Source organism: Procambarus clarkii, chromosome 14, assembly GCF_040958095.1.
Source record: "Procambarus clarkii isolate CNS0578487 chromosome 14, FALCON_Pclarkii_2.0, whole genome shotgun sequence".
Lineage (NCBI taxonomy): Eukaryota > Metazoa > Arthropoda > Malacostraca > Decapoda > Cambaridae > Procambarus > Procambarus clarkii.
Genome location: NC_091163.1, coordinates 11021918 through 11047208, shown reverse-complemented (window position 1 = coordinate 11047208; position 25291 = coordinate 11021918). Strand labels below are relative to the sequence as shown.

At 41.5% G+C, this 25291-nt stretch overlaps 1 protein-coding gene across 1 annotated transcript in view; it reads left to right on the top strand.

The window, feature by feature from the left end:
- The window catches only part of LOC123771439 (titin), a 236050-nt gene that overhangs the window by 154606 nt on the left and 56153 nt on the right, over nt 1–25291 (top strand). Inside the window, exons 41-44 of the mRNA XM_045763962.2 lie at nt 724–815; nt 2880–3099; nt 14005–14108; nt 21947–22157. Of these exons, the coding sequence (XP_045619918.2) occupies nt 724–815; nt 2880–3099; nt 14005–14108; nt 21947–22157 (627 nt within the window). The remainder of the gene's footprint in view (nt 1–723; nt 816–2879; nt 3100–14004; nt 14109–21946; nt 22158–25291) is intronic.

Below are 25291 nucleotides of genomic sequence, written 5' to 3'. Positions count from 1 at the left end.
TGGAAGGAGGATTGTTGGTGAGTACGGTGTTGGAGGAGTGAAGGAGGGCTGGCTGGGTATGGCAGCTCACACTGGCGGAGTTCTGAGTGAATGTATATAGTGTGTGATAGTGTATAGTGTGTAAATATGTTGTTGTATTATGAGCAACATATGTGGACACATTTGTGACACATATAACACAGTCTCTTGAGACAGTACAGATGTTCTACTGCCATAATATTGTGTATGTGTTCATTATACATAGGATTGGCAAGAAAAAACAAAACAAATGTATTTAGAAATGTATGCAAAAAATGAACAAAAACATATTTGTGGCAACTCACACATGTTGAAGCTGGTGGGCAACTGGCTCCTGGAGTCTACGTCACGGGCGACCACCAAATCATGACATCACACTCCATTTTCCGGATGCCATTGTGGCCAAAGTACAATTTTTTTTTTTATATCTGTGATCAGGGAAGAATATTTAACATTTTGAAAAACAACAAAAAAATTTTGCCAAGAATTAATTTCCTGTGCACAGGGGGTGCTATATTTGGAGCCTGAGCAGCACAGTGATTAAGAGAGTAACCAAGCAAGGCATGCACAGAACTGCAACTATGACTGAATATATGTTGTCTGAGTCTGAAAATAAAAGATTTTAATAATGTATTACCATTAATTTGTTTTAATTGTAACAATTTTAATTTTGTTAAATAATTTAAATAGCTGCATGGTTTTCAGATTTTAAAAACCTGATGGAGTCACAAGTAGTGGCAGTGGAGGGCCAAACTGCTTTTCTGCCCTGTGCTTTGACCTCTGAAGTAGATGTTAAGGTATTTGAATGCTGACCTCGTTTAAGAATATTTTTGAATTGCTTATTTCTAACTTGATATTATAATTTGAATGGTAGTAAATTTGTATATAGTAAATAGTGGATGTAATTACAGTACCTAATTGTAATTATTAAAGTTTAGTCATAGGATGAGAGCTACTCATGTAGTGTCGTCTCTTTACTAGAATATTTGCCATTTGAAATTTGTAAACTGGTTATAGTGTACACTACTATGTTATGTAATTAGTTCATCCCTCTATCACTGCAAGAAAATCATTTACATATAAAGTATTTCTGGTAGGGCCCCCTCAATAACTTTCAGATGCTAAAGTACTGGAGCTTTCAAGCCTTAGGGAATTGCACCAGACATTTTCACAGTAGCTTCTAAGACCCACTTGAGCCTACTAGGACCCAGAACCAGAATCTGATGCTCTCTATGAGGCAAGAGAAGCTTGAGTATCAAAGATCAACACAAAACCAAGAATGTAACACTTGCCAGAAAGTAAATGTGCATCAAAACAAGCAACTGCTTAAGGCAAGCACCTCCCAGTGGTTAAACATAATACAGGGTACAAAAGACAATCAAATTTGCCCTTAATAGGAAAGAAGCATGTAAAGTATTTGGGAAAAAAAAATGTCGAACAACCTAATGTTTAGGAAGCATAACCAAGCAAATTTTCAGCCAGCCAGAAAAAGGATAGGATGGATTTTAAGAGGTTTCAAATCCAGGAATCCCATCACAATGGTTGTACTCTTCAAATCACGTGTGCTGTTCTGTCTTGAGTACTGCTCAGTACTCAATTTCCCCTACAGAGCAGTAGAGATTGCTGAAATAGAGGGAGTACAGAGAACATATATGGCATACAAAGATGCGATAAAGCACCTAAATTATTGGGTTCGTCTCAAAGCTCTCTAAATGTACTCGCTAGAAAGGAGACGAGAGAGATATCAAAATATGTAAACGTGGAAAATACTGGAGGGCCAGGTACCAAATCAACACAGTAAAATAACAACATACTGGAGTGAATGATATGAAAGAAAATGCAGAAAAGAACCAGTGAAGAGCAGGAGTTCCATAGGCACAATCAGAGAACACTGTATAAACATCAGAGGTCCACGGTTGCTCAACATCCTTCCAGCGAGTATAAAAAACATTGCTAGAATAACTGTGGTGCTCTTCAAGAGAAAACTAGATAGTTATCTTCAAGAAGTGCTGGGTTGTAGTGGATATGTGGGCCTGCAGGCTACTCCAAGCAACAGCTTGTTGGACCAAACTCTCAGGTCAATCCTGGCCTCAGGCCAGGCTTGGGGAGTAGAAGAACTCTTAGAACCCCATCAAGCAGGTATCAAGTAGGTCAAAGTTCTGTTTCATCTCAAGTGTTTTGCCCCTCCCTGGCTCTCTTTGGTGGCTGCTTTGGATTGGTGTTTGGTTTTGACTTCTTTATATTGTTTGGATGTCCCAGGTGTGTGTCCTTGGAGGCCTTTCTGTATGTTTGTAGTACCATTGCTTCTTCCCAGCATGTCTATGATTTATTCCCTTTGGTTTCCTTGAGTTTATATTGCCATGTTAGATTGTTGGTACGCTGTTTGTCTTCTGCTCCTCTTCGGGCTTGGGGTTTCTGATCACTTATCAGGATTATGGCTATTTGGTGACTTATGACCTCTCCATGCTTAAATAGTGCGTGGGCAAGTCCTACATTGGTATTCTCCGCTTCTTTACCCAGCTCCTGGTCACTTGCCTAATTCTCCTATGGGTATTCATTTTTCATCTTTCTCTCTAGTCATAACTGCTAGTCAGCTGAGGAAGTCTCAGGAACCTAATAATGTGGTGTGTGGCTCTGCAATATCAATACCATAACATCCCAGAAGCTTCTGAAATGCTGTAGAAAATGTGGTATTTCATTATACTCGGTGCTCTATGTTGACATTTTACTTAAGGTATAATAAATATTAGGTGTAAATATATTAGTTTACTATGTAATCAATGTAATGTTAAGAAATTAATTAATAGATATGTTTAGTTTTTCTTACATTTACTAATTTGATGAAAAATATATTTTCTCAGATGGATTGGTTTGATGCTGACCTAGACATCCAGATAACCTCTGGTAATGAAACTTTAACACAAGATGCCACTTATTATCCATATATTAAAGATGGGCTTCTGGGTTTATTAGTGACTAAAAGCTTCCTTGACACAACTTACAGCTGCTCACTGAATGGACTGAAGCTGGGAAATACAACATTAGTTATACTTCCACCATTCTTGCTTAGAGATTCTCAAGGTTAGTCAAGACCCCTAAATGAAGTTTCTAAAATTTAATTTTTTTTTTGGTAGGAGTTCTGCTATTGAGATCAGAAATAAATATTAATATTTTTCATTATCCTGTATTTGGGAAATTTCAGGCCCCAAATCCACTAGTGCTTAACTCCTAAGCTGCTCTGGGCTATTTGGCCTTCAACACCCACAAGCTTAAAAATAAAATAAAAAATCGTCTTATAAAAATGTTCATTTATGTTCCCTGATCACGGGAAAAATAATAAAAAAATTGTAGGTGGCATATTTTAGCCGCAATAGGGTGGGGGAAGTCTGGCAAAAAAACAGCGTTGAATGTAATGAAACACCATTTTCTGGGTGAGCCCCGGAGGCTCCCCGGAGCTTATCGGGCTAATGTATGTTATATTAGACCGGGACATTAGCTAAGGAGTTCAGACCTACCAGGGACCAGCGCCAGAACCTGGCCTCTTCAGAGAGGTTTCAGGGAGCAATGGCCCTGGAAAACCCCCTTGTGGTTGGGGTTTTTCTTATCTGCCATTGACCGGGGTTTGCACCCAGAAAGGTAAGCATAACAAAACAAACCCCACATGGTAAGAAACTAAAACAAAAAACCAAACAGAGAGTGAAAAAACGAAACCTCGCACATCATATATATATGATTTCGTGTCTAGCGCTATAATTTAAACGCCCCGCCTGGGATAGGAGCAGCTATAGTACAGCCACGACCGATAGTTGCCAGATGCCACCTAGAAAAAAATTCAGGCCAACACTCTTGGGTGTTAGAGCATCAGTATTGAGCAAGCCACCAAGGCTGGCGCACGCAGCATGAGCTCACAGCACCGCTGTTCAGCTTGTGACCACAGCAGCGCTTACAAATGCCATAATATATATGATACTGCTATTATTTAGCAGTGATAGTATTACTGAAGCCCCCTGACTGTGATAAAACTGACCAGGATTCTGATAATAGCAGGATTGTAGTGATATTTAGCGCTGTGCTCCATGGAGGGAGGAGTAAGGCTGTGGAGGGAGGGTTGTGGCGTCGTCTTCTGACTGTGTGTGGCCACCATTTATTGACTACACTCACCATACCAGCTTAGTGGTTCGCTATGGTGAACACAAATGTAGATACTTATATATAACGTGTGTATAGTGTGAGATAACAGCGAGAGGAGTAGGTTGGGAGCCGCCATTTTGGTGAGGGAGGAGCGTCGTCTGCACGACTTGTCATGTTGTTTACTGTTGCCACTATGGTCTTTGGGCACCATACCAGCTTATTTGTACAGGTATGATGAATAAAACAGGTAGATACTTATATATAATGTGTGTATATAGCCTAATAACACCACAAACAATATTGTTGGAGGAGAAATATTAGTGCGTCTGGCCTTGAGGGCGGCCGCCGATCAGCTGACTGTGTGAGTAGCTACGTCTTATGGCCTTTACTCACCATACAAGCTTAGATGTACAGTTATGGTGAACAAAACATGTAAATACATATATATAACGTCTGTGTATAGTGAATAAATGCAAAAACAGTATTGTGGGAGGAGAATGAGGGCGAGTGAGGTGGTGTTGAGGGAGGGAGTGGCAGTGAGTGGCTCGCTGGTGTGTGGCAGTCACTCCTCATTGCTTTTTGACTCACAAGACCAACTTAGTAGTTCGTTATGGTGAACAAAACATGCAGATACTTATATATAACTGGTGTATATAGTGTAACAACAGCAAAACTATTTGTTTATTGTTTTATGAACATAATACAATGGGGCCTCGACTTACGATGCTAATCCGTTCCCAGAGACGGATCGTATGTTGAAATATCGTAAGTCGAAGCGATTTTTCCCATAAGAAATAAAGGGAATTGAATTAATCCGTTCCCCCACCCTCCAAAATATTAACATACAAATACATTTTATACTGAATACAATGTTTTGTCTAACTACAATGCAGTACCTAAGTGTCTCTTACCTTTATGGAGGGCTCTTGATGGCGTATGGAAGATGGTGATGAGGGGGGAGGAGGAGAGTTGTTCCTGTCTGGAAGGGGAGTCCCCTTCCATTATCACATCAGGCAGTGATGTTTTCTCTGGGGTACTCTGTCTCCTATGTTTTGCCTGAACACCATTAGGACCTGGTTGTGGTTCAGTGCTTGTTAGTCTCACTACAAATTTGTCAAGAGACATTTGTTTTTCCCTTCGTTTTAACATTTGTCTGTAAATATGCATCACAGTGTCATTGAATAGGTTAAGGCAACGACCTACTGCAGCTTGATTTGGGTGAGTCGTTTCAGCAAATGTTTGCAATTCTTCCCATGCTGCACACATTTTCTTAATTGTTGAGGAAGAGACATTCTGTACTCTTGTTTCTGCTCTATGGTCATCCTTACATGGGTTTTTATATGTTGAGTCTTACCACTGACATTCCTGGGACTCATGGCATGATATAATAATTACTTTAATGTTCAAAATGCAAAAAATCACCACAAAAGCGGAATTTCTTATAGGCGCGATCGTCACTAAGCGGGCAGCTGTAGTAAAGTGAGGCAGATCGGCTGCGTGACTGGGAACCACACGCTCGGTCGACCCGAACGTGTACCAACAAATATCGGAAGTCGACGACACCATCGGATGTTGAGTCGCATTTTTCGATGAAATTTACATCGTAACTCGAAATTATCGTAAGTAGGGGCAATTGTATGTCGAGTTGCCACTGTAATTGAATCACTAATATGCACACCATAATTTTGAGTACAACGATGGTTCACACATTTTATTATATAAATATACCAAAATTCACTGTATGGAATAATATTACTTCAAAAAACTAAGAAAAAATCAATCAGAGACATTCAAATAATTAGGTAATAATATATTTGTGGCAACTGCCGTCTGACAGCTCGGGCGGAGTAGACCTCATCTGGCAAAGGCTCTGCCAACACCCCTTTTTTGCCACACTTCCCTACCTTACTGCAGCTAAAATATGCCACCTACGATTTTTTTGTTATTTTTTCCGTGATCAGGGAACAAAAATAAACACTTCTATAAGACGAAAGAATTTTTTTTTTTTTTTTTTTTTTTTTTTTTTGCGCCTGTGGGTGTGAATTCCATTTGGGCCCCTAGCGGTTTGAGGGTTAATGGTTAACACCTTACTTACTCTGACTATGCTCAAATTTTTATTTAGTACTGCTTAATCTTTAGCTGAAAATTAATTTGTGTAATTTGTAGCTAAATTGTACAGAGAGTTTAAATAGTACAGTATTAGAGAGAGACACAAATCTATCAAACTATATTTCAAATGGAAAATGTGAAGATTCAATATATTTTACTTACATATTTTTACCTATATTTTTCGCTGAATTTGCCCTTGTTTTTCGGAGTTTTGGTTTAAGAGCGGCAAGTGTTAATTCCCCTTTTCTTTTTCCTTCTTTGTTCATCCTGCTTTTGCTGGAACTACCTGCCTAGCCTATCCTAGCTTACCCTAACCTTCACTCTGGATCCAGTGGTGTTTCTAGGTTTCAGAGCCTGGGGTACATTTTGCATGGGGTGTAGCTCGGCCTTCTTCAGGAATCACCCCATCCACTTTGACATCGATAGCAATTGAGCCATTGCTTCCTACTGGGGAACCATTTCCTTCGTTTTTTGGGGGATTTTTGGCTCAGATTCCTGTAGTTGGTGTGTAGTTGGTCCTGTAGCATGGAGCTCGACTCTACCTCAGAGCCTTCTTGTTGGGTTTCTGGGGCTAGGGAGGGGGGAGCCCAAGGCTGATCTTGGGTACCCTTCAGCCTTCCTGGGTTCTGCTACCCTCTGTGGAGGGTGTTTTTGTGTGGCCTCTCCTACTCTTGGGAACTCATAAGGGTTTGTGTTCTATTGGTCTTGGCCTGCTCTGACTTTGAATGCAGCAGTTCATGAATATTTCCACTTGGCATGTTTTGCTTGCCCAGGCTTGTTAAGCTTGGCCCCTCTCTTTCTTTGGAACAAGGAGCTTTGTCTGTGTTGTTTGGAAAGACTTCAAGTGGAGTTTCTGTGGGGAACCCTGTCAGCTCCCTGTAGCTATCCGAACATATATAGTGCTTTATTAATTTAGGGTCATCAGTCACAGGAGCCCTTTTGCCTACCGGGAACCACAAGCCTGAACCTGGCCCACTCAGAAAGGCACAGGGAGCAATGGTCTACAAGCACTTTACATTTAAGTGTGTCATAACTGCCATCGACCGAGGAGGGCAGCCAGAAAGATAGGCAAAACAAAACAGACCATAATCTGGTAAAATTGCCACCTATGTCCAAAAAGGACAAAAGAACTCTCCCCAGGAAGAAAACAAACAAGCAACACTTCATCCAACTAGTACTCATACTCATTAGCACTTCTCCCCCCTTAAAAGGGGAGGGGGAGCCGGCCCACCACCCCAGTTCTTTAACTGATGTGCTGGTGGTCGGACATCATTTCTGGCCTCAAATACCTGATTTGGATTTTTGCCCTGTGAGGCTGTTGCAGTTGTGTGTGTGGTATGGTGGCCAAGTGTCTTAGTGTATAGGAGCTGCATGTATCTAGAATTACTTTCCCTAAGTGCTCCGTAAGTATTACCCATGCATTTCAGGGCTATCTTGCTGGGGGCATTCGGAAATCACTCCCTGTTGAGGATTTCTTTGCTTGAGGTTGTCTTCACCCTTGGGGTGCATCTTGGGTCTTGGGCTTACTGTCTTGCCCCCAGGTAAGGGAGTATTTTTGCTGGTTTGGATGCACTGCGGCTGGTGCAGCTTGCACACGCATCAGCCGACGTTTCTCTCTGGCGGCCAGTTTGTTTGTGGTCTGTCTTCGGGGATTTTTGTTCCATTTTATCGCTTTTTGCTTTTTTGTTAATGGAGGAGGCCTGGTTAACTTCTTTTTAGACATACCTAGGTTGTATTGGTAGTCCTTTTCTTGCCCTCGAGGTTTCACTTTGTAAGGTACGAGATTGAAAGCTATACCCTAAAGTATTGCCAACAACACCCGCTCTTACTTTCTTATAAATAATGGAAGTGCAGGGGTCTATATAGTAATAGTCACCAGTTCTAACTACATGGGACAAGAAATACACCTTGGAGTACAATTTTACAAAAGGATTTTGTTTAACAAATATCAGATTTCCTCACACTTCTTAGAACAGAGTGGATGGGGGGGGGGGTTTACTTGGATCCACCACAGGATTAATACAGGCAAAAAGGGGGAGGAAGGGTCCTTCTCCCTCTACAACCTGGAACTTAAGGTCATTACTCTATTCCACTCCTCATAGGTCACTACAAAGGGCCTGGGTTTACAAATGAATATACAAAATAAATGTGGATAATCTTCCCATGTGACACACAGCTGAGCACATACACTTGAATTAACAACACACCACTCTCCCTACACACAGGGTTTCAAAAATACTTGTTTCCAGAATACTTATTTCCACAAATTGCTATCCCCAACTCATAAAGAAAAGGGAAAGCACCGCTATAAACCTCTATAATACTTGTTATAATACAGGGTTTCAAAAATACTTGTTTCCAGAATACTTATTTCCACAAATTGCTATCCTCAACTCATAAAGAAAAGGGGAAGCACCGCTATAAACCTCTATAATACTGCACTTATTGTGTTTGTGGGAGACCATCCACAACACTGGTCTGGTTGTCACTGCCTCCCTCTCCCAAGTGACTGATAGGGGCTTGCACATGTCCCTGCCTGCCTGGTTCCAGTAATGTCCCCTCCCTATACATGTCATACACATTTCCCAATACTTCATTTATATGTCTTATAATGTTCCAGGCTGTTTTTCTACATTTAACACTGTTGTTTCCCTATATTTTCTTGCATTGAATCTGCTTTTTCTTAACCATTTTATCCCTTTTGTTTACATTGGGTTTTCTTTTTAGGAGATTACATTTTCCTGTTGAAATGATGCTCTGTGCATCTGAAAGGGGTCAGAGTTCCAGACTGTTTTTTCAACATATAACATTGTTATTTCTCCCTACACAAGGGTCTCTCTCTTACATAATACACTGCTATTTCTCCCTTTACAAGGGTCTCTCTCAATAGCACTGCTATTTCTCCCCTACACAAGGGTCTCTCTCTTACAACGGCTGCTACTGGTCATCAGTTTGCTTAGTTACAGAAAGGGTTCTACTAGTTTAGCTGACCCCAGTGCCTGGGCTTCCTGTAGGGCTTATTCATGCTACGGGCCCTGACAAATTCCTGTGGACTTGGTGGTACCATGGATGCATCTTCCAAGTCCACTCTCACTTTGTGCGAAGTTGAAAGTGGTTTGTCGCTTGTGTTGTAGGGACCAGGAATTGAGGGCACAAGACACCCCCGTGTGATTGGAAGCAGTGAACACATCGAGCCATCGCTCGATGTGTTCATGGATGCGTCATCTCTCGGCTGGGGCTTTGTGACCAGTGCTCACCAGGCAGGCCAGGGACGGTGGGGTCCGTTCTTCCGTCGGGCTCACAGCACGGTTCGGGAGTTTGCGGCAGTCTGGCTTGCGCTTCGGAGGGTTCGGGTCGCTCAGATCTCAACCATTCGTCTCCATTCGGACTGTTTTGTGGTTCATTGCCTGAACCGTGGGGGTTCTCTTTGGTCCTTGGCTCTTTGGGGGTTAGTCTCTTTGAGTGGTTCGTCTGCTGGATTCTCGGGGTTTGGCTCTCCATGCAGTTCATGTCCGGGGAGTGTCCAACATTCTGGCGGACAGTCTGTCACGCTTCCATTCCCTGTCCATGGAGTGAACGGTCGACGATGACTCGTTTCATTGGATCTGCCAAACGTACGGTCTCCCAGATGTGGACCTCTTCGCGTCGGCGTGGTCTCGGCGTCTCCCAATATATGTGACGCCCTTCCCCGACTGCGAAGCGTTCGCAGTGGATGCCTTTCAGCAGGACTGGTCGAGGTGGGGTTACCTGTGCCTCTTTCCCCCGGTCCAGCTGTTGCTTCGGGTTCTGGTTCGGTTGGAGACATTCCCAGGGAGAGTAGTCCTTGTGGCCCCTTGGTGGCCGGCCCAGCCTTGGTTTCCGATGCTCTTGACTCGGTGCCCGAACCCGGGATGTTTCCCGCATCTCCGCCTCTTTCAGGAGGTCGGCCCGGTCCAGTAGAGGGATGGTTCGAACTTCTCCTCTGCTCTTCATGTCAGGTCTTTTTGATGCGGGTGTATCACCATTTCTATGGTGATCAGGTGGCTTCGTTGATGGTGTCCTACCTGCGAGCTACATCTCGGCGACAGTATGAAGTTTCCTGGCGTTCTTTTTGCCATTTTGTGGCTCTTCGTAGGTTGTCTCTTCTTTCGGATTGGGTTGCCTTGTCCTTTCTTTCTTGGCTTTTTCAGGACCGTCATTTGATGCCTAATACTGTCGCCTCGTATTGTATGGCGCTGGCGGAGCCGCTCAAGCTAGCGTTCATGGTGGACGTCACATCCGCCCCGTTTTATAAGCTTTCCTGTGCTATGTTTCACCTCCGGCCTACTCATGCTCCTCCTGAGCTGTACTGGTGCTTGAACAGGGTGCTCTCATATCTTTCCTCTCCTTGGTTTGTGGTGGCCCCTTCGGTTCTGGATTGTTTTTCCAAGGCTTTGTTTTTGTTGGCATTGGCCTCTGGGGGCTGGGTAGGGGAGCTTCATGCTCTCCTCCGGCGCAGGGGTTTCTGCTCTTTTGGTCCTGGGGGTAGGTTTGTCCGTTTGCAGCCATCTCCATCTTTTCTGGCGAAGAACGAGATGGTTGCTTTCCGGGGGTTCGTGGGTCATTGATGCTTGGTTGGTTCAGCCGGGGGTGCATCAAGTGTTGTGTCCGGTTGCAGCACTTCACCATTACCTGCGCGCTTCAGCTGGGGTGGCTGAGGATGCTCTTTGGGTTGATCCGGTTTCCCTCGTTCCCTGTTCCAGGCCTCGGGTCTCCCAGGTTGTCCGCAGGGTTATTAAGTCTAGCCAGCCTGCGGTCTATCCTCGCGCCCATGACGTTCGGAAGTTTGCAGCTTTGGCTGCCGTGTTTGGTAACATGTCTTGGGCTCATATTCGGGCGCATGGGTTTTGGAAGTCGAACAGGGTCCTGGCCGCCCGTTATTTGGTAAATGTCCCTGCTCCTTGGCATTCTTGCGTTGCTTTGGGTTGCAGGTTGCAGCCAGTTGTCCTGAATTCACATTGAGGAGTTTGTGGCCGCCACCTCCCGGGTAAGTCCCTAATTCCTTCTCTTTGGGTATGTAGCTCCAGGGAGCCGTAGGGGCTCCCCACAGAAAACCAGCGTTGAATGTAATGAAACGCCATTTTCTGGGTGAGCCCCAGAGGCTCCCTGGCTACCCTCCCTCCCACCCGATCGGCGTGGTTTTTCGTGTTGGTTGAAGCCTAGTTTCCGAACTGAAGGCAGCCGGTGCGGTGAGGTCCGGGGTTCCCCCCCTCCCCCTCCAGGGGGGGGGGGGGGCTGCACGGATGACTGGCGCAGCAGTAAATTGATTGTTTGATTGTTCTTTGGGATTGTAGGGAGTTCTACCTCTCTGTTTGGTTTTTTGTTGTAGTTTTTACCATGTGGGGTTTGTTTTGTTATGCCTACCTTTCTGGGTGCCTGACCCCGGTCGATGGCAGATAAGGAAAAACCCCAACCATATTGGGTTTTCCAGGGCCATTGCTCCCTGAAACCTCTCTGAAGGAGCCAGGTTCTGGCGCTGGTCCATGGTAGGTCTGAACTCCATAACTAATGTCCCGGTCTAACATAACATACATTAGCCCGATAAGCTCCAGGGAGCCTCAGGGGCTCACCCAGAAAATGGCGTTTCATTACATTCAACGCTGTTTTTTTTTTTTTTTGCTATATTTACAATGTGTCCCTGGAAATTCAGCTTGTTATCGATGAGGACACCAAGGAATTTACCATCAACTTTACTATTGATTTGTATATTGCTTATTCTCAAATTAATGTCACTTGAGGATTTATTACCAAACAAAATATAGAAAGTTTTGCCAATGTTAAGGGTGAGTTTGTTAGCAGTTAGCCAAAGATGGACTTTATTTAGTTCAGTATTCACAGCGACATTTAGAGCAAGAGTTATTGTTATTGGACAGGATTATTGGTTTGTTATTTAAAATCTTTTTTGATCCCAATACAGTATTTGTGAAATTGTGCTTCATGTTTTCTTGATGTTTCCCTTTGTTTGAGTAAATTTATCTTCGTAGTATTTAATTTTGGCTCTTCTAATATTTTAGATAGTAATGATGAGTAATTCTTTGAAAGTTCTTTGGAGACGAACATAAAGTGTTGTTGTGTTGTGACGTGTTGTGTTGTGTGTTGATATGACGTGTTGCGCAGTTTAATGGTTAAGAGGCAGGAGGATATGTTACTCTCACTCTGAAAATTTAGAGAACTCTACTACTTTCTATTAACACTATTGGTCACTTTGGACTGGACTCGCATCCATTATTTTTCTCCCGAGTCCTAACTTTGGACCGGAGTTGCATCCACTACAAAAATATTTGTATGAAATTCATTTTTTATCCAATCAACCTAGGAATAGTATCAAAATAAGCCTTTAGAAAGCGCACAATTTGATACCAAAATGAAAGATGTAACATGAAACTTGATGTCCGAACACTTATATGATTATAAATAGGCTTTTGGTCAAAATTTTAAAATATTTGTTAAAATTCTATTTATTGTGCTATTATGATGGGACTAGTTTTAAAATGCGCGCCTTTATGTCGCAAACAATTTGATACCAAAATGAAAGATGTAACACAAAAATTTATGTCAGAACACTGGAAAGATATAAATAATTTTGTGATGATGAGCTTCCAGAATTAAAATATTTGTTAAAATTCCAGTTATTGCTCTATTATTATGGGACTAGTTTTAAAATACGCACCTTTTTAATGCAAACAATTTGATACCAAAATGAAAGATGTAACATGAAAATTGATGTTATCAAACTGAACGAGTATACATATTAGGTTGCAGTGTACAAATTGGTGCTCGTTCACGGGGTAACTTTAGGCTTTTCTGCGGGGAGGCACTCCAAACTTTTGTACATTATATTCGTACACATCTGTAGGGAATTTAATTGCGAGCACAATGATACCAAAACGAGTGACATAGCACAAGAATTAAGGTGAGAAAAATGGAACGAGTATGTGCATTTTACTGGTTTTGTGCGCTCACGGGTAACTTTTGCCGACTTTAGGCTTTGCTGTTGGGAGTCATGCCAGGCTTTTGGACATTATATTTATACACACCTGTAGGGAATTTAATTGCAAACACAATGATACCAAAACGAGCGACGTAGCATGAGAATTAAGGTGAGAAAGCTGAAACGAGTATACACATTTAGGTGTCACCGCGCACTTACCCGCACGCTCGCCCGCACATCGGGTGCATGACCCCTAAGTTGACAGCGCGCCTGTCCGGTGACCGATAGTGTTAAATTAGCAATATGTATTGAAATATTATCAGTGGTGGCTCATCCTTAGGAGCTGCTGATCTTCAGTCCCCCAGAGAGACACACACTAGCAGGTGTATGACTCCATCTACCTCACACTAGAATAATAAGCAACTGGGAAATGTGTCATAACAAAAGTTTTTATGTTCAATATATTTATAACTGAATTTTGAACATTTTCATTAAAATGAGATAAAAATAGAGGTTTCATGCTGTATGACAGTTTAGGATCTACTGGTGCTACATCTGGGAATGTTTCTTCCACATGCCACCACTGAATATTATCAATGTTACATCTTCAAAACAATTCCCACATTTTTATTATCTTTAGTATGTGTCTTATATTGTTTATCTCAGCATAGGATTTAATTTATAAGCTTTGCCTTTGAAGCACAAGACTAAAAAGTAAACTTATAGTAATTATAGTTTTTGTTGGGATAACCCTTAGTACTGTATATATTAATGAACCTTCCTATTCCCTGTTTCAGTTACGAAGGAATACTTTGAGGAGACAACTACTAGGTTATATGTTGATGAAGGACAGTCTGCGACACTGCAGTGTTCCCTCAATAGCAGTTTACCCTCTACCTTGGTAAGCTGGATTAACTGTTGCAACACCACAGTCAGTCCTTCCTAGTCTTAAATTTATTGATACTCACACACTTTTCAATTTAATTACCTAATTTATTATATCATAACAGTAGATTTTTCTTGTATAAATATCATTCAATATAGAAATAATGACATGCTTTTCAGAATTCATTAGGACTGCAACAAAGCAAAAATCTTTTGTCTGGAAAAGATTTTCAAGTTTTAATAAAAACTAATTTCTAGGAGGGCCCCTCCTTTCCCTCAGTAGCTCCCCACATTTAAGCTCTTATACCATACACTGTCAAGCCTTAGATAACCCCCAGCCTTGCCTATAGAGAGCCACAAACAGAATCTGGTGCTATCTATGAGGGGAGCTTGCAAATCAGAGATCAACCCAAAACCAAGAAAAGACCCTCCAGAAAGAAGAGGTACAACAAAATAAGCAATTACTTTTTTAGTTACAGTGTCATTTACAAACTACTCATGCTATTTGAATCAATATTTTATCAACCCTGCCTCTCATTCCTTGTTCTAAGAACTCTCTCCATGATCATCTGGGAAAATGTTGAGCATAGCCAGCCAGTGATTCATTCCCATATGGATTCATTCCATATCTCTCGGCCAAACTGCACTTGTGTGGCACTTGCATGGCTGGTTGATACCTGGTTGACGGGGTTCTGGGAGTTCTTCTACTCCCCAAGCCTGGCCCGAGGCCAGGCTTGACTTGTGAGAGTTTGGTCCACTAGGCTGTTGCTTGGAGCGGCCTGCAGGGCCACATACCCACCACAGCCCGGTTGGTCCGGCACTCCTTGGAGGAATAAATCTAGTTTCCTCTTGAAGATGTCCATGGTTGTTCCGGCAATATTTCTTATGCTTGCTGGGAGGACGTTGAACAACTGCGGACCTCTGATGTTTATACAGTGTTCTCTGATTGTGCCTATGGCACCTCTGCTCTTCACTGGTTCTATTTTGCATTTTCTTCTATATCGTTCACTCCAGTACCTTGTTATTTTACTGTGTAGATTTGGTACTTGGCCCTCCAGTATCTTCCAGGTGAATATTATTTGATATCTCTCTCGTCTTCTTTCTAGTGAGTACATTTAGAGGGCTTTAAGACGATCCCAATAATTTAGGTGCTTTATTGTTTCTAAGCATGCCGTATATGTTCTCTGTATTCCCTCTATTTCAGCAATCTCTCCTGCTCTGAAGGGGGAAGTGAGTACTGAGCAGTACTCAAGACGGGACAACACAAGTGACTTGAAGAGTACAACCATTGTGATGGGATCCCTGGATTTGAAAGTTCTCGTAATCCATCCTATCATATTTCTGGCTGTCGCAATATTTGCTTGGTTATGCTCCTTAAACGTTAGGTCGTCAGATATTATTATTCCCAAATCCTTTACATGCTGTTTTCCTACTATGGGTACATTTGATTGTGTTTTGTACTCTGTATTATGTTTAAGGTCCTCATTTTTACCGTACCTGAGTACCTGGAATTTATCATTGTTAAACATCATGTTATTTTCTGATGCCCAGTCGAAAACTTTATTAATATCAGCTTGAAGTTTTTCAGTGTCTTCAGCCGAGATAATTTACATACTGATTTTTGTGTCATCTGCAAAGGATGATACGAAGCTGTGACTTGTATTTTTGTCTATATCTGATATGAGAATAAGGAAAAGCAGCGGTGCAAGGACTGTACCCTGAGGTACAGAGCTTTTAACAGCACTTGGACTAGATTTTATATAGTTGACCGTTACTCGCTGAGTCCTGTTTGACAGAAAACTGAGTATCCAGCGTCCTAGTTTACCGGTTATTCCCATTGACTTCATTTTGTGTGCTATCACGCCATGGTCACATTTATCGAAAGCCTTTGCGAAGTCCGTGTATATCACATCAGCATTCTGTATTTCTTCTAATGCTTCAGTGACTTTGTCATAGTGCTCAAGTAGCTGTGAGAGGCACGATCTTCCCGCTCGAAATCCATGTTGGCCTGGGTTGTGAAGGTCATTGGTCTCCATGAAATTGGTGGCCTGACTCCTAATCACTCTCTCAAATACTTTTATGATGTGCGATGTTAGTGTAACTGGTCTATAATTCTTTGCCAATGCATTGGCTGGTACAGGGCTAATGTTCTTCTGCCCCAGATTCTCCTCTCCTGCTGTCTTCTTCCAGGAGTAAGCCCAGCTCATCTTTTTTGTATTTTTAATCTTTTGTGTTCCTTACAGAAAAGCCTTTTACTTTTTGCTGATGCTCCATTGTGAGTTAGCTCAGGGAGCTACTGAGGGGGCCCTCTCAGAAATCAAATTGAATGTAATTGAATAGCCTTTTCTAATGGACCCACTCTGTAAATCTCTATACCCCAATCTGGCTAAGATTGGGACAGTTGGCTTCTTGAGGTAGCTATTGTTTGTTGACTCTTGGTTTGTTCAGCCAGGGCTGCTTCATTTGTTGTGCCCAGTTACAACAGTCCATTGTTATTTACACGACCCTTGGGATGCTCTGGGTAACACTTTTTTGTATATCCAGTGCCCTTCGTCCTTATTCCATGTCCAGTTTGTCTCGGGTCATCTACAGTGTTCTTTTGCTGAGTCTACCTGTGATCTACCTGCAGGCTCATGATGTTCATTTGTTTTTGGCTCTATCTTCTGTCGTTTCCAGTATACCTTGGGTTGCTATTCAGAGTTGGATGTTTGGAGTGTTTTCCCATCCTCATACAGGGTGTTGGTGGTAAGGGTAATCCCACGTTTTTATTTCCATAGTGAGGTAGCACCAGGGAGCCAGTGAGGAATCTCTCCCTGAAAATATAATAAAATAAATAAATAAATAAATAAATAAATAAATAAATAAATAAATAAATAAATGTTTATTTAGGTAAGGTACATACATACAACAAATTTTTACAAAGATTGGTTGACTTATAGGTAGAGCTAGTACATACAATGCCTAAAGCCACTATTACGCAAAGCGTTTCGGGCATGAAAAACTTAAATGACAAGCTTAATACTAATTGAGCATAAAGAGTAGAATGAAAACAAGAAATGAAAACATAGCTGAAAAAGCAGCACAAATACAATTATGTTGACAAACAGCGCTCTTTAAAAAACAGACATTGGTTGACAATAGAAGGGTAAGGTACGTTACAGGGAATTTATTAGGTATAGCTTCGTTTTTATCTTAAACTGGTTGAGAGAGGTACAGTCTTTAACATGGTAGGGAAGGTCATTCCACATTCTGGGCCCCTTGATTTGTAGAGCATTTCTAGTTTGATTAAGTCGTACTCTAGGAATATCAAAACTGAATTTATTTCTGGTGTAGTGCTCATGGGTTCTGTTACAACCTTCTATGAAGCTTTTGAGGTCAGGATTGGCATTACAGTTTAGCGTTTTATATATGTATAATACACATGAGAGAATGTGCAGTGACTTAACGTCTAACATATTCAGAGATTTGAGTAGGGGTACCGAGTGATGTCTGGGGCCAGAGTTGGATATTGTCCTAATAGCAGCTTTGTGTTGAGTAATTAGAGGACATAAGTGATTTTGGGTAGTAGAGCCCCAAGCACAAATACCATAGTTGAGATATGGATAGATAAGGGAGTAATAGAGAGTCACCAGGGCAGGGCGTGGTACATAATATCTGATCTTAGAAAGAATGCCCACAGTTTTTGAAACTTTTTTTGATATATTTAGAATGTGTCCCTGGAAATTCAGCTTGTGGTCAATGAGAATGCCAAGGAATTTGCCATCTAATTTGTTACAAATTTGGGTATTGTTTATTTTGATTTGATTAGAGGATTTACTGCCAAACAGAATATAAAAAGTTTTGTCAATGCTAAGGGTGAGTTTGTTGGCAGTTAGCCAAAGATGGACTTTATTTAGCTCAGTATTTACTGTGGCATTTAGAGCAAGGGGGTCAGGACTGGAGTAAATGAAGGTTGTGTCGTCAGCAAATAGAATTGGTTTAAGGTGTTGGGAGGCATTTGGAAGGTCATTAATGTAGATGAGAAAGAGGAGAGGGCCAAGTATGCTGCCCTGAGGAACACCAATGTTGATGGGTAGGGTGGGAGAAATTGTATTATTCACAGAAACATACTGGAGCCTGTCAGTAAGGTAGGATTTGAGGTATTGCAGGGAGTGTCCTCTGACTCCATAATGATGTAATTTAAGAAGGTTTTGGTGGTTGACAGTGTCAAAAGCTTTACGCAGGTCCACAAATAACCCAACAGGGAACTCATTTTTATCAAGGGCTGCATGAATCGAGTTAAGCATACTAATAAGTGCATTGTTAGTGCTTTTTTTGGGTCTGAAGCCATATTGGCAAGGGCTAAATATATTGTGTTTGGCTAGATAAGAGTAAAGCTGCTTGTAGATTAGTTTTTCAAATATTTTTGACAAGTTAGGCAGGATTGATATAGGTCTGTAGTTGTTAACATCAGTGAGATCACCACATTTGTGGACAGGGGTTACTCTCGCTTTTTTTAGAATATCTGGAAAGGTTTAGATAGCAATAATGAGTAATTCTTTGAGAATTCTTTGGAGACAGTTCCTAACCTATACTTCTTTTCAAGGTCATGTTTTTTATTAATGGATTTAAGTATTCCCTTTGTACGCCAAGGCTTGTTTAGCCTTTTGGTTGTGACTTGTTTCGTTAGCATAGGACAGTGGGTGTTATAAAGGCTGAGAGTTTTTTGAAGAAAAGATTGCACTGCTAGGTTGATGTCCTTTTGTGACCTAACTCAGACTCCCAGTTGATATTAGCAGCAGCAGCTATAAAATTGTCTATAGCAGTTTCATTGTGCAGCCTAAAGCTTAACTCCCTTGTCTCTAGAGGTGGTTTGTTAATGTTAGTTAAGAGAAATGTGGGGTACTGGTCTGTAGTGCTATCGATGATTATACCTGAAGTTAGCGGAGAGGTTATGTTGGTCCAGATGTGATCTAGAGTCGTGGCAGTACTATCAGTGATTCTAGTAGGTCTTGTGATTAAGGGTATGAGGAAGCAGGAAACATACTGTTAAGGAAGCTGGCAGCAGTAGGGTTTACAGGCTCGCAGAGGTCAATATTAAAGTCCCCTGTGATAATTAGATGAGATAATAATTTTGTTGAGTCTGTTATCTAGTATTAGATTTCTAAGGTTTGAGTTGAATTCGAACACATCAGTGTTAGGAATTCTATAGACTGCACCCACAGACAGGACAGACTCAGCACCCTTGACTCTGAAACTGGCAAAGATATACTCCCCACAGCAGTCTCTAGTTCTAATTACTTTTAAGCATGTTAGTTCTTGGTGGTAGTAAAGAGCAGTACCACCACCTCTCTGAATTTGATGACAGTTGTGAATTACTGAGTAGTTAGGCATGTTAAAGAGTTGAGTAGTATCCTCTTTTAACCACGTTTCAGTAAGTATAATAAAAGAGAATTTGTTGTCAATAGTTTCAATCAAGGCACTAACATCATCGAAGTGTTTACTTAGAGATCTAACGTTCAAGTTGATTACAGAGATATTGTGATTATGTATTAATACATTGTTTATATCATGTGCTGTAAAATATCTGCAATTTTGATCATTAAAGTGATGATTGTCATAGATAGTGGATAAGAGGCTTAGTTCTGGGTCTATATTTGTCTGCATAAAAAGGCTGGTTGTAGGAAAACAAGGCAAGAATGGAAATTACAAAATAAAATTTTGATATAAAAGGGGGGGGGGGGATATAAACAGGACTATACAAAACAAACACAAAATGAACAAAAAAAAAGAAAAATGAGGTAGATTGCTTACAAGTACTCTGAGGTACACTGTAAGTAATAATTTGCATTTTGAGGCACAGGCAAAGCCAGGGGTACAATGGAGTAAGGGAGTATGGCGAGGCTAGGCAACCTAGGTAATAAATGAAATCAAAGAAAAAAGTTGAATAATAAACATAGGCAAATTTAAGCTAATAATTATTAACTATAAATAGTTTAGTTATGATCGTATAATTAATAAGAACTAAAGAAATTATTAATGCACTCAATTAATTAAGTCCAATAAATGACTAGTAAAAAGTAAATTAAAAATTAATTTAAAAAGTGTAACAAAGAGACTTAGGATACCTAGCCCGCACTAGGTGACAAGGGGGTTAATTACTGTATGTTGACTTACTGAGACTGATAATAAGGTGAGACAAACCACATTGGGAGAGGAAAGTGTTGAGGTTATCCCCATTAGCAATTGTAAACATTTTACCTCCTGAAGTCTTTCTCACTTTAATCATGCCATCTCTAACGAAGCACTGATGAATCGCATCTGGGTTTTGATAACAGACTTGATGCAGGCGGTAGAGGAGTTGCTGTCTTTATCTAGTCAAGCACTCGTTGATGTAGATTCCCTGTCGGTGGGATGCAGCTGTCCGGACAAGATGTGATTTCATGGACTGGGAAGCCAGCTTGAGGTGAATTTTCCGCTGGTTTTGTCCTGATGGATTCTTTTTGCCTACTCTGTAGGCAGCAATAATGTCTGTTTTTAGAATGACACGCAATTTGTTTTTTATGAGAGCCTGAACTATTTCAATACACTTTTCACCTTCACTTTCCACAGGAATATCTTGGGACGACACAACAACAGTCATGCTGGAGTTGATCTTGGCTAGCCTTAAAGTTTCTAATATCCTCGCGGAGGAGGGTTATTTCTTGTTGTTTGCGCGGTTCGCTTGATTCTCAGTTTGAAGACTCAGGATGATCGTATTTTGAGCCTCAAGGATTAGGCACAACTTTTTGAACCACTGATTCTCGGCTCAGTTAGGGAAATCCAGTGAGGGACCAGAAGCACGCTTGAATTTCGTAAACTGGGATGTAAGCATGGAATTAGGAGAGGATTGAGAGGACACAGCTCCCTGGCTCAATGGGGTGGAGGGGAGAGCAGCACCGCTGCCACAGGCCCCAGAGCTTCCAGAGGGAGAAACACGATGGCTGTCACTGTTTGTCAGGATGGATGCCTTATTAGGGGCTTTGTTGCTCTTATTTACCTGCGCAGTCCTGTTTCTGGGAGACATGATAGGTCGAGAATGGACTGGAGTATAAGTTGTGGCGGAAACTTGCGTCAGGCAGCGCGGTGGTGGGCAGAGGCGGGCAGCAGGCACTGGTACTCACAGCCAGAGAGGATTGTTTTGAATTTTGTTTGAGATGGAATGAGTAGATTTGGGTTGGTTACTTTGAATGTGCTATGACATGCTTGGACTCCATGTAGTTAGCTGCCTGTGGGTGGTGGTCTACATCATCTGGGGATAGTTTGAGGGCTGAAATACAGCGTAGAGTGAGGAGCGAGGATATGACTTCACATATAACATTTACATATAACACTTCACATATAACATTTCACATATAACACTTCACATATAACATTTCACATATAACACTTCACATATAACACTTCACATATAACACTTCACATATAAAACGTCACATATAACATTCACATAAAGGTTCACGTTATATGACTTGCCGCACATGTTCTGCGGCAAGTCATCCCTTGGTTTTAGAGAGATTTTTAAGCTTCAAACTCTATCAGTATACGCTGATCCTGACAAATATCAAATAGTCTGGCTTCTATGGACATTCTGTCCGAGTAGGGATATAACTTTATCTGGTCACAATTTTTGCCAAATTAGGGCATTTTCGAAATTAGCAAGCTTCGGACTAGCAAGCTTCTACAGTACTTATTTTGAGCATTTTTGGTTTTACTTTCAACAACTATGAAACCGTCTTACCTTTAACCACAAACATGATGACAAAAGTAGCAAGGTAGTTCATATATGAGATTTAAAAGGAAAATTGTAAGTTTAATTTAATTTCTGTATTTCAGGTCAGTTGGTGGCATTACCCAGGGTCATCTCTTCTAACCCAAGGCAAAATCAACTTAGCTGAGACTAAGGGCTACACCCTTAAAGTTAAAGATAATTCTCATCTCCTCACCCTAAATGATGCCAAGCTTTCACACTCTGGCTTATATATATGCCAGTTTTCTCTTAATGAACTGGAAATTTATATGAAAAACTTTACTGTCTATGTTGAAGGTAATAAATAATTTTGTTAAATACTGTAAATACTGTACATTGTACATAAAGTACTGTATATACAGTGGACCCTTATACAATACTAGTTACAATCATGGAAAAAAGAGATATTATGTAAAAATGTGATATGTATAACTTTAATAACAAATTGGATAAATAGGTTTGACTCTAGACAGGACAGTTATACATGACAGGAATATTTAAATTTAAAATAGTGTACATATGAGTGGATGTGGGTGAGTGGGTTTTTTGGGTTTGTAGCAGTGGGTGTGTGTATGTGTGTGTGTGTGAGAGAGCGAGAAAGTGGATAGGTGTTATTACCTAAGTGTAATTTCTAAGTGTAGTTACAGGATGAGTGGTAGGCACCTGGTGTCCCTTCTTCCCAATACTTTTTGTCATATGGTGCTTTGAAAGTACTGATGTTTTGGCATCCACTGCCTTCTCACTCAACTTGTTCCAACGGTATACCACTCTGTTTCCAAAAGAACTTTATTATATTTTTTCAGCACCTCTGTTTCCGTAGCTTGAATCTATGACCTCTTGTTCTTAAAGTTGCACCACTTAAAAAATCCTTTTTGTCTATTTTGTTACTATTCCTGTTACTATTTTGTGCTTCACCTCTTTTCCTCATACCTTCCAGACTGGTATGTTTAACAACTCCAGCCTCTCCTCTAGGCTCCTTTTTTCTGTGGGGGAGCCACGTCGGTTCCTCGAAGCTAACCAAACTGATAGGTGCTATATTAGTTTGGGTCATCACTCACAGGAGTCCTTATACCTACTGGAGACCATGAGCCAAAACTAGGGCTTCCTCAAAGAGGCGCAGGGAGCAATGGCCTATGAGCACTTTACATTTTAAGTATGTCATAATTCCCATCGACCTCGGAATTACCAAGAAAGGTAGGCAAATCTAAATGGACCATTGTCTGGTTAACCTGTGCAATATACATCTTTAAAAAATTAAAATGACTCCCCTAGAAAGAAACCAAACAAGTCCCACCCCACCCCACCCCCAGGCAGCCCACCACTCCAGTTCTTTAATAGATGTGCTAGTGGTCAGTTTGATCACCGCTGGCTTCAAATTCCTGTTCTGGAATTTGCCAAGTGTGGCTGTACCAGCAGTGTGTGTGGTGTGTTGACCAGGTGTCTTATTGTATGCAAAGCTGCATGTACCTAGGGTGATCTTCCCTAGGTGCTCCTAAGTACTACCCTTGCGTTTCAGGGTTATCTTCCTTGGGGCATTCGGGAATCACTCACCGTCAGAGAACTGTGTTGATTGAGGTTGTTTTTGGGTGGGAGTTACGCTGGGGGTCTTGGGTTTTCTGTCTTGCCCCAGGTGGGGGAGTGTTGCTGGCTGGGGGAGGGAGGGCACTGCGATTGGCGCCGCCTGCCCTAATTTAATGGGGCGGTTGTTGCGTCTTTCTGGCTGCCAGTTTGTTTGTGATGTTTTCTCGGGGGTTTTTAGTTTTCTTTTCCTGTGTTTTTGCCTTTTGTGGATGGAGGAAGACTGCCTCTTGTTAGGCTAGCCTAGGTGGTGTTGGTGGTTCTCCTGTACTCACCTAATTGTGCTTGTAGGGGTTGCGCTCTGGCTCTTTGGTCCCGCCTCTCAACCGTCAATCAACTGATGTACAGATTCCTTAGCCTACTGGACTCTGTCATATCTACATTTGAAACTGTGTATGGAGTCAGCCTCCACCACATCACTTCCTAGTGCATTCCATTTACTAACTACTCTGACACTGAAAAAGTTCTTTCTAATGTCTCTATGGCTCATTTGGGTACTCAGCTTCCACCTGTGTCCCCTTGTGCGTGTGCCACCCGTGTTAAATAATCCATCCTTGTCAACCCTGTCAATTCCCCTGAGAATTTTGTATGTGGTGATCATGTCTCCCCTAGCTCTTCTGTCTTCCAGCGACATGTGGTGCAGTTCACGTAGTCTGTCCTCATAACTCATGCCTCGTAATATTACTATATTGTCATAATATTACTTGTTAAAAATTCACTAAAATTACAATACGTACAGTTTCACACACTATTTACACAGTAACACACTGTATTACACACTCGGTACTTTGGATGTGAGTAATAATCAACAAAATAGTCCATGGTACACAGCGCGACTTTGCTCAAGTTGCACTAAATACAGATAAATTTTCGCTTCCTGTTTCTTCATTCTGTGTGCTTGTAAATAACGCACTCACGTACACCCTTGGCTTTAGTACTTGTAGGTTGTATGTAGCCAAGCTTCTAAAGCATAAGGTAGTATTGAAAAGATTATAGGAAAAGATCAATTTGTAAGGTAGTCTTGAAAAGATCGCTTTGTATGGTCCCACACAGGAAGAGATTCAGCTAGCCTCAAAGAGTATCCATTAGTCAGAAAGAGATTCAGCTAGCCTCAAAGATTGTCCGTTAGTCAGGAAGAGATTCAGGTATTCTTGAAAATATCTATGGAAAACACCACCATGGAAGCCGCTAACACTGTTCATCTATGCTACTTATATCAGATGCATCATCACTGAACGCAGAAAGCGAATTCATTTATGTATAATCTAAATAAATTGGAGATAGCATAGGATTGCAAGATTGACGCTTAGAGCTACAACTGGATACGCTCGCTGTATCGTCCTCATAGGTGTTGTATCACTTGCATCCGACCTTTGTGTTAGGTCCTTATTGCACCTAGCTTTACCAATATTATGACCCTTATGTTCTTCAAACAATAAGGTTTGAATTTCACCGATAGAGCGTTATCTTTCAACACCGCGTCAGACAGGTGTTTGGGAGCCAGAGGCGCATGCGCCACCAATGGTTGCTCATTCAGTACTAACCCAGCCAGCAGCCCTAGGGCATTCTGGGAATTTTTTCCAAGATGGCTGCCTCTCACTGGAGGTCCTAAGAGTCCATTTTGTACACAATCAACCTCACACACATTTAGAATGGGTACGAAAAAATAAAAAAGAGTTTTCTCGGTTGGTGCAGTTTCCCGCCGACCGAGAATACTCGGCTGGTGCAGTTAACACTTTCGCTCGGGGATGACGCAGCATTGCGTCATCCGTTTACTGGCGGTAATGCCGGGGATGACGCAGCATTGCGTCATCCACTTTAAAAATTCGCCAAAAATCAGGTTTGTATCCGAT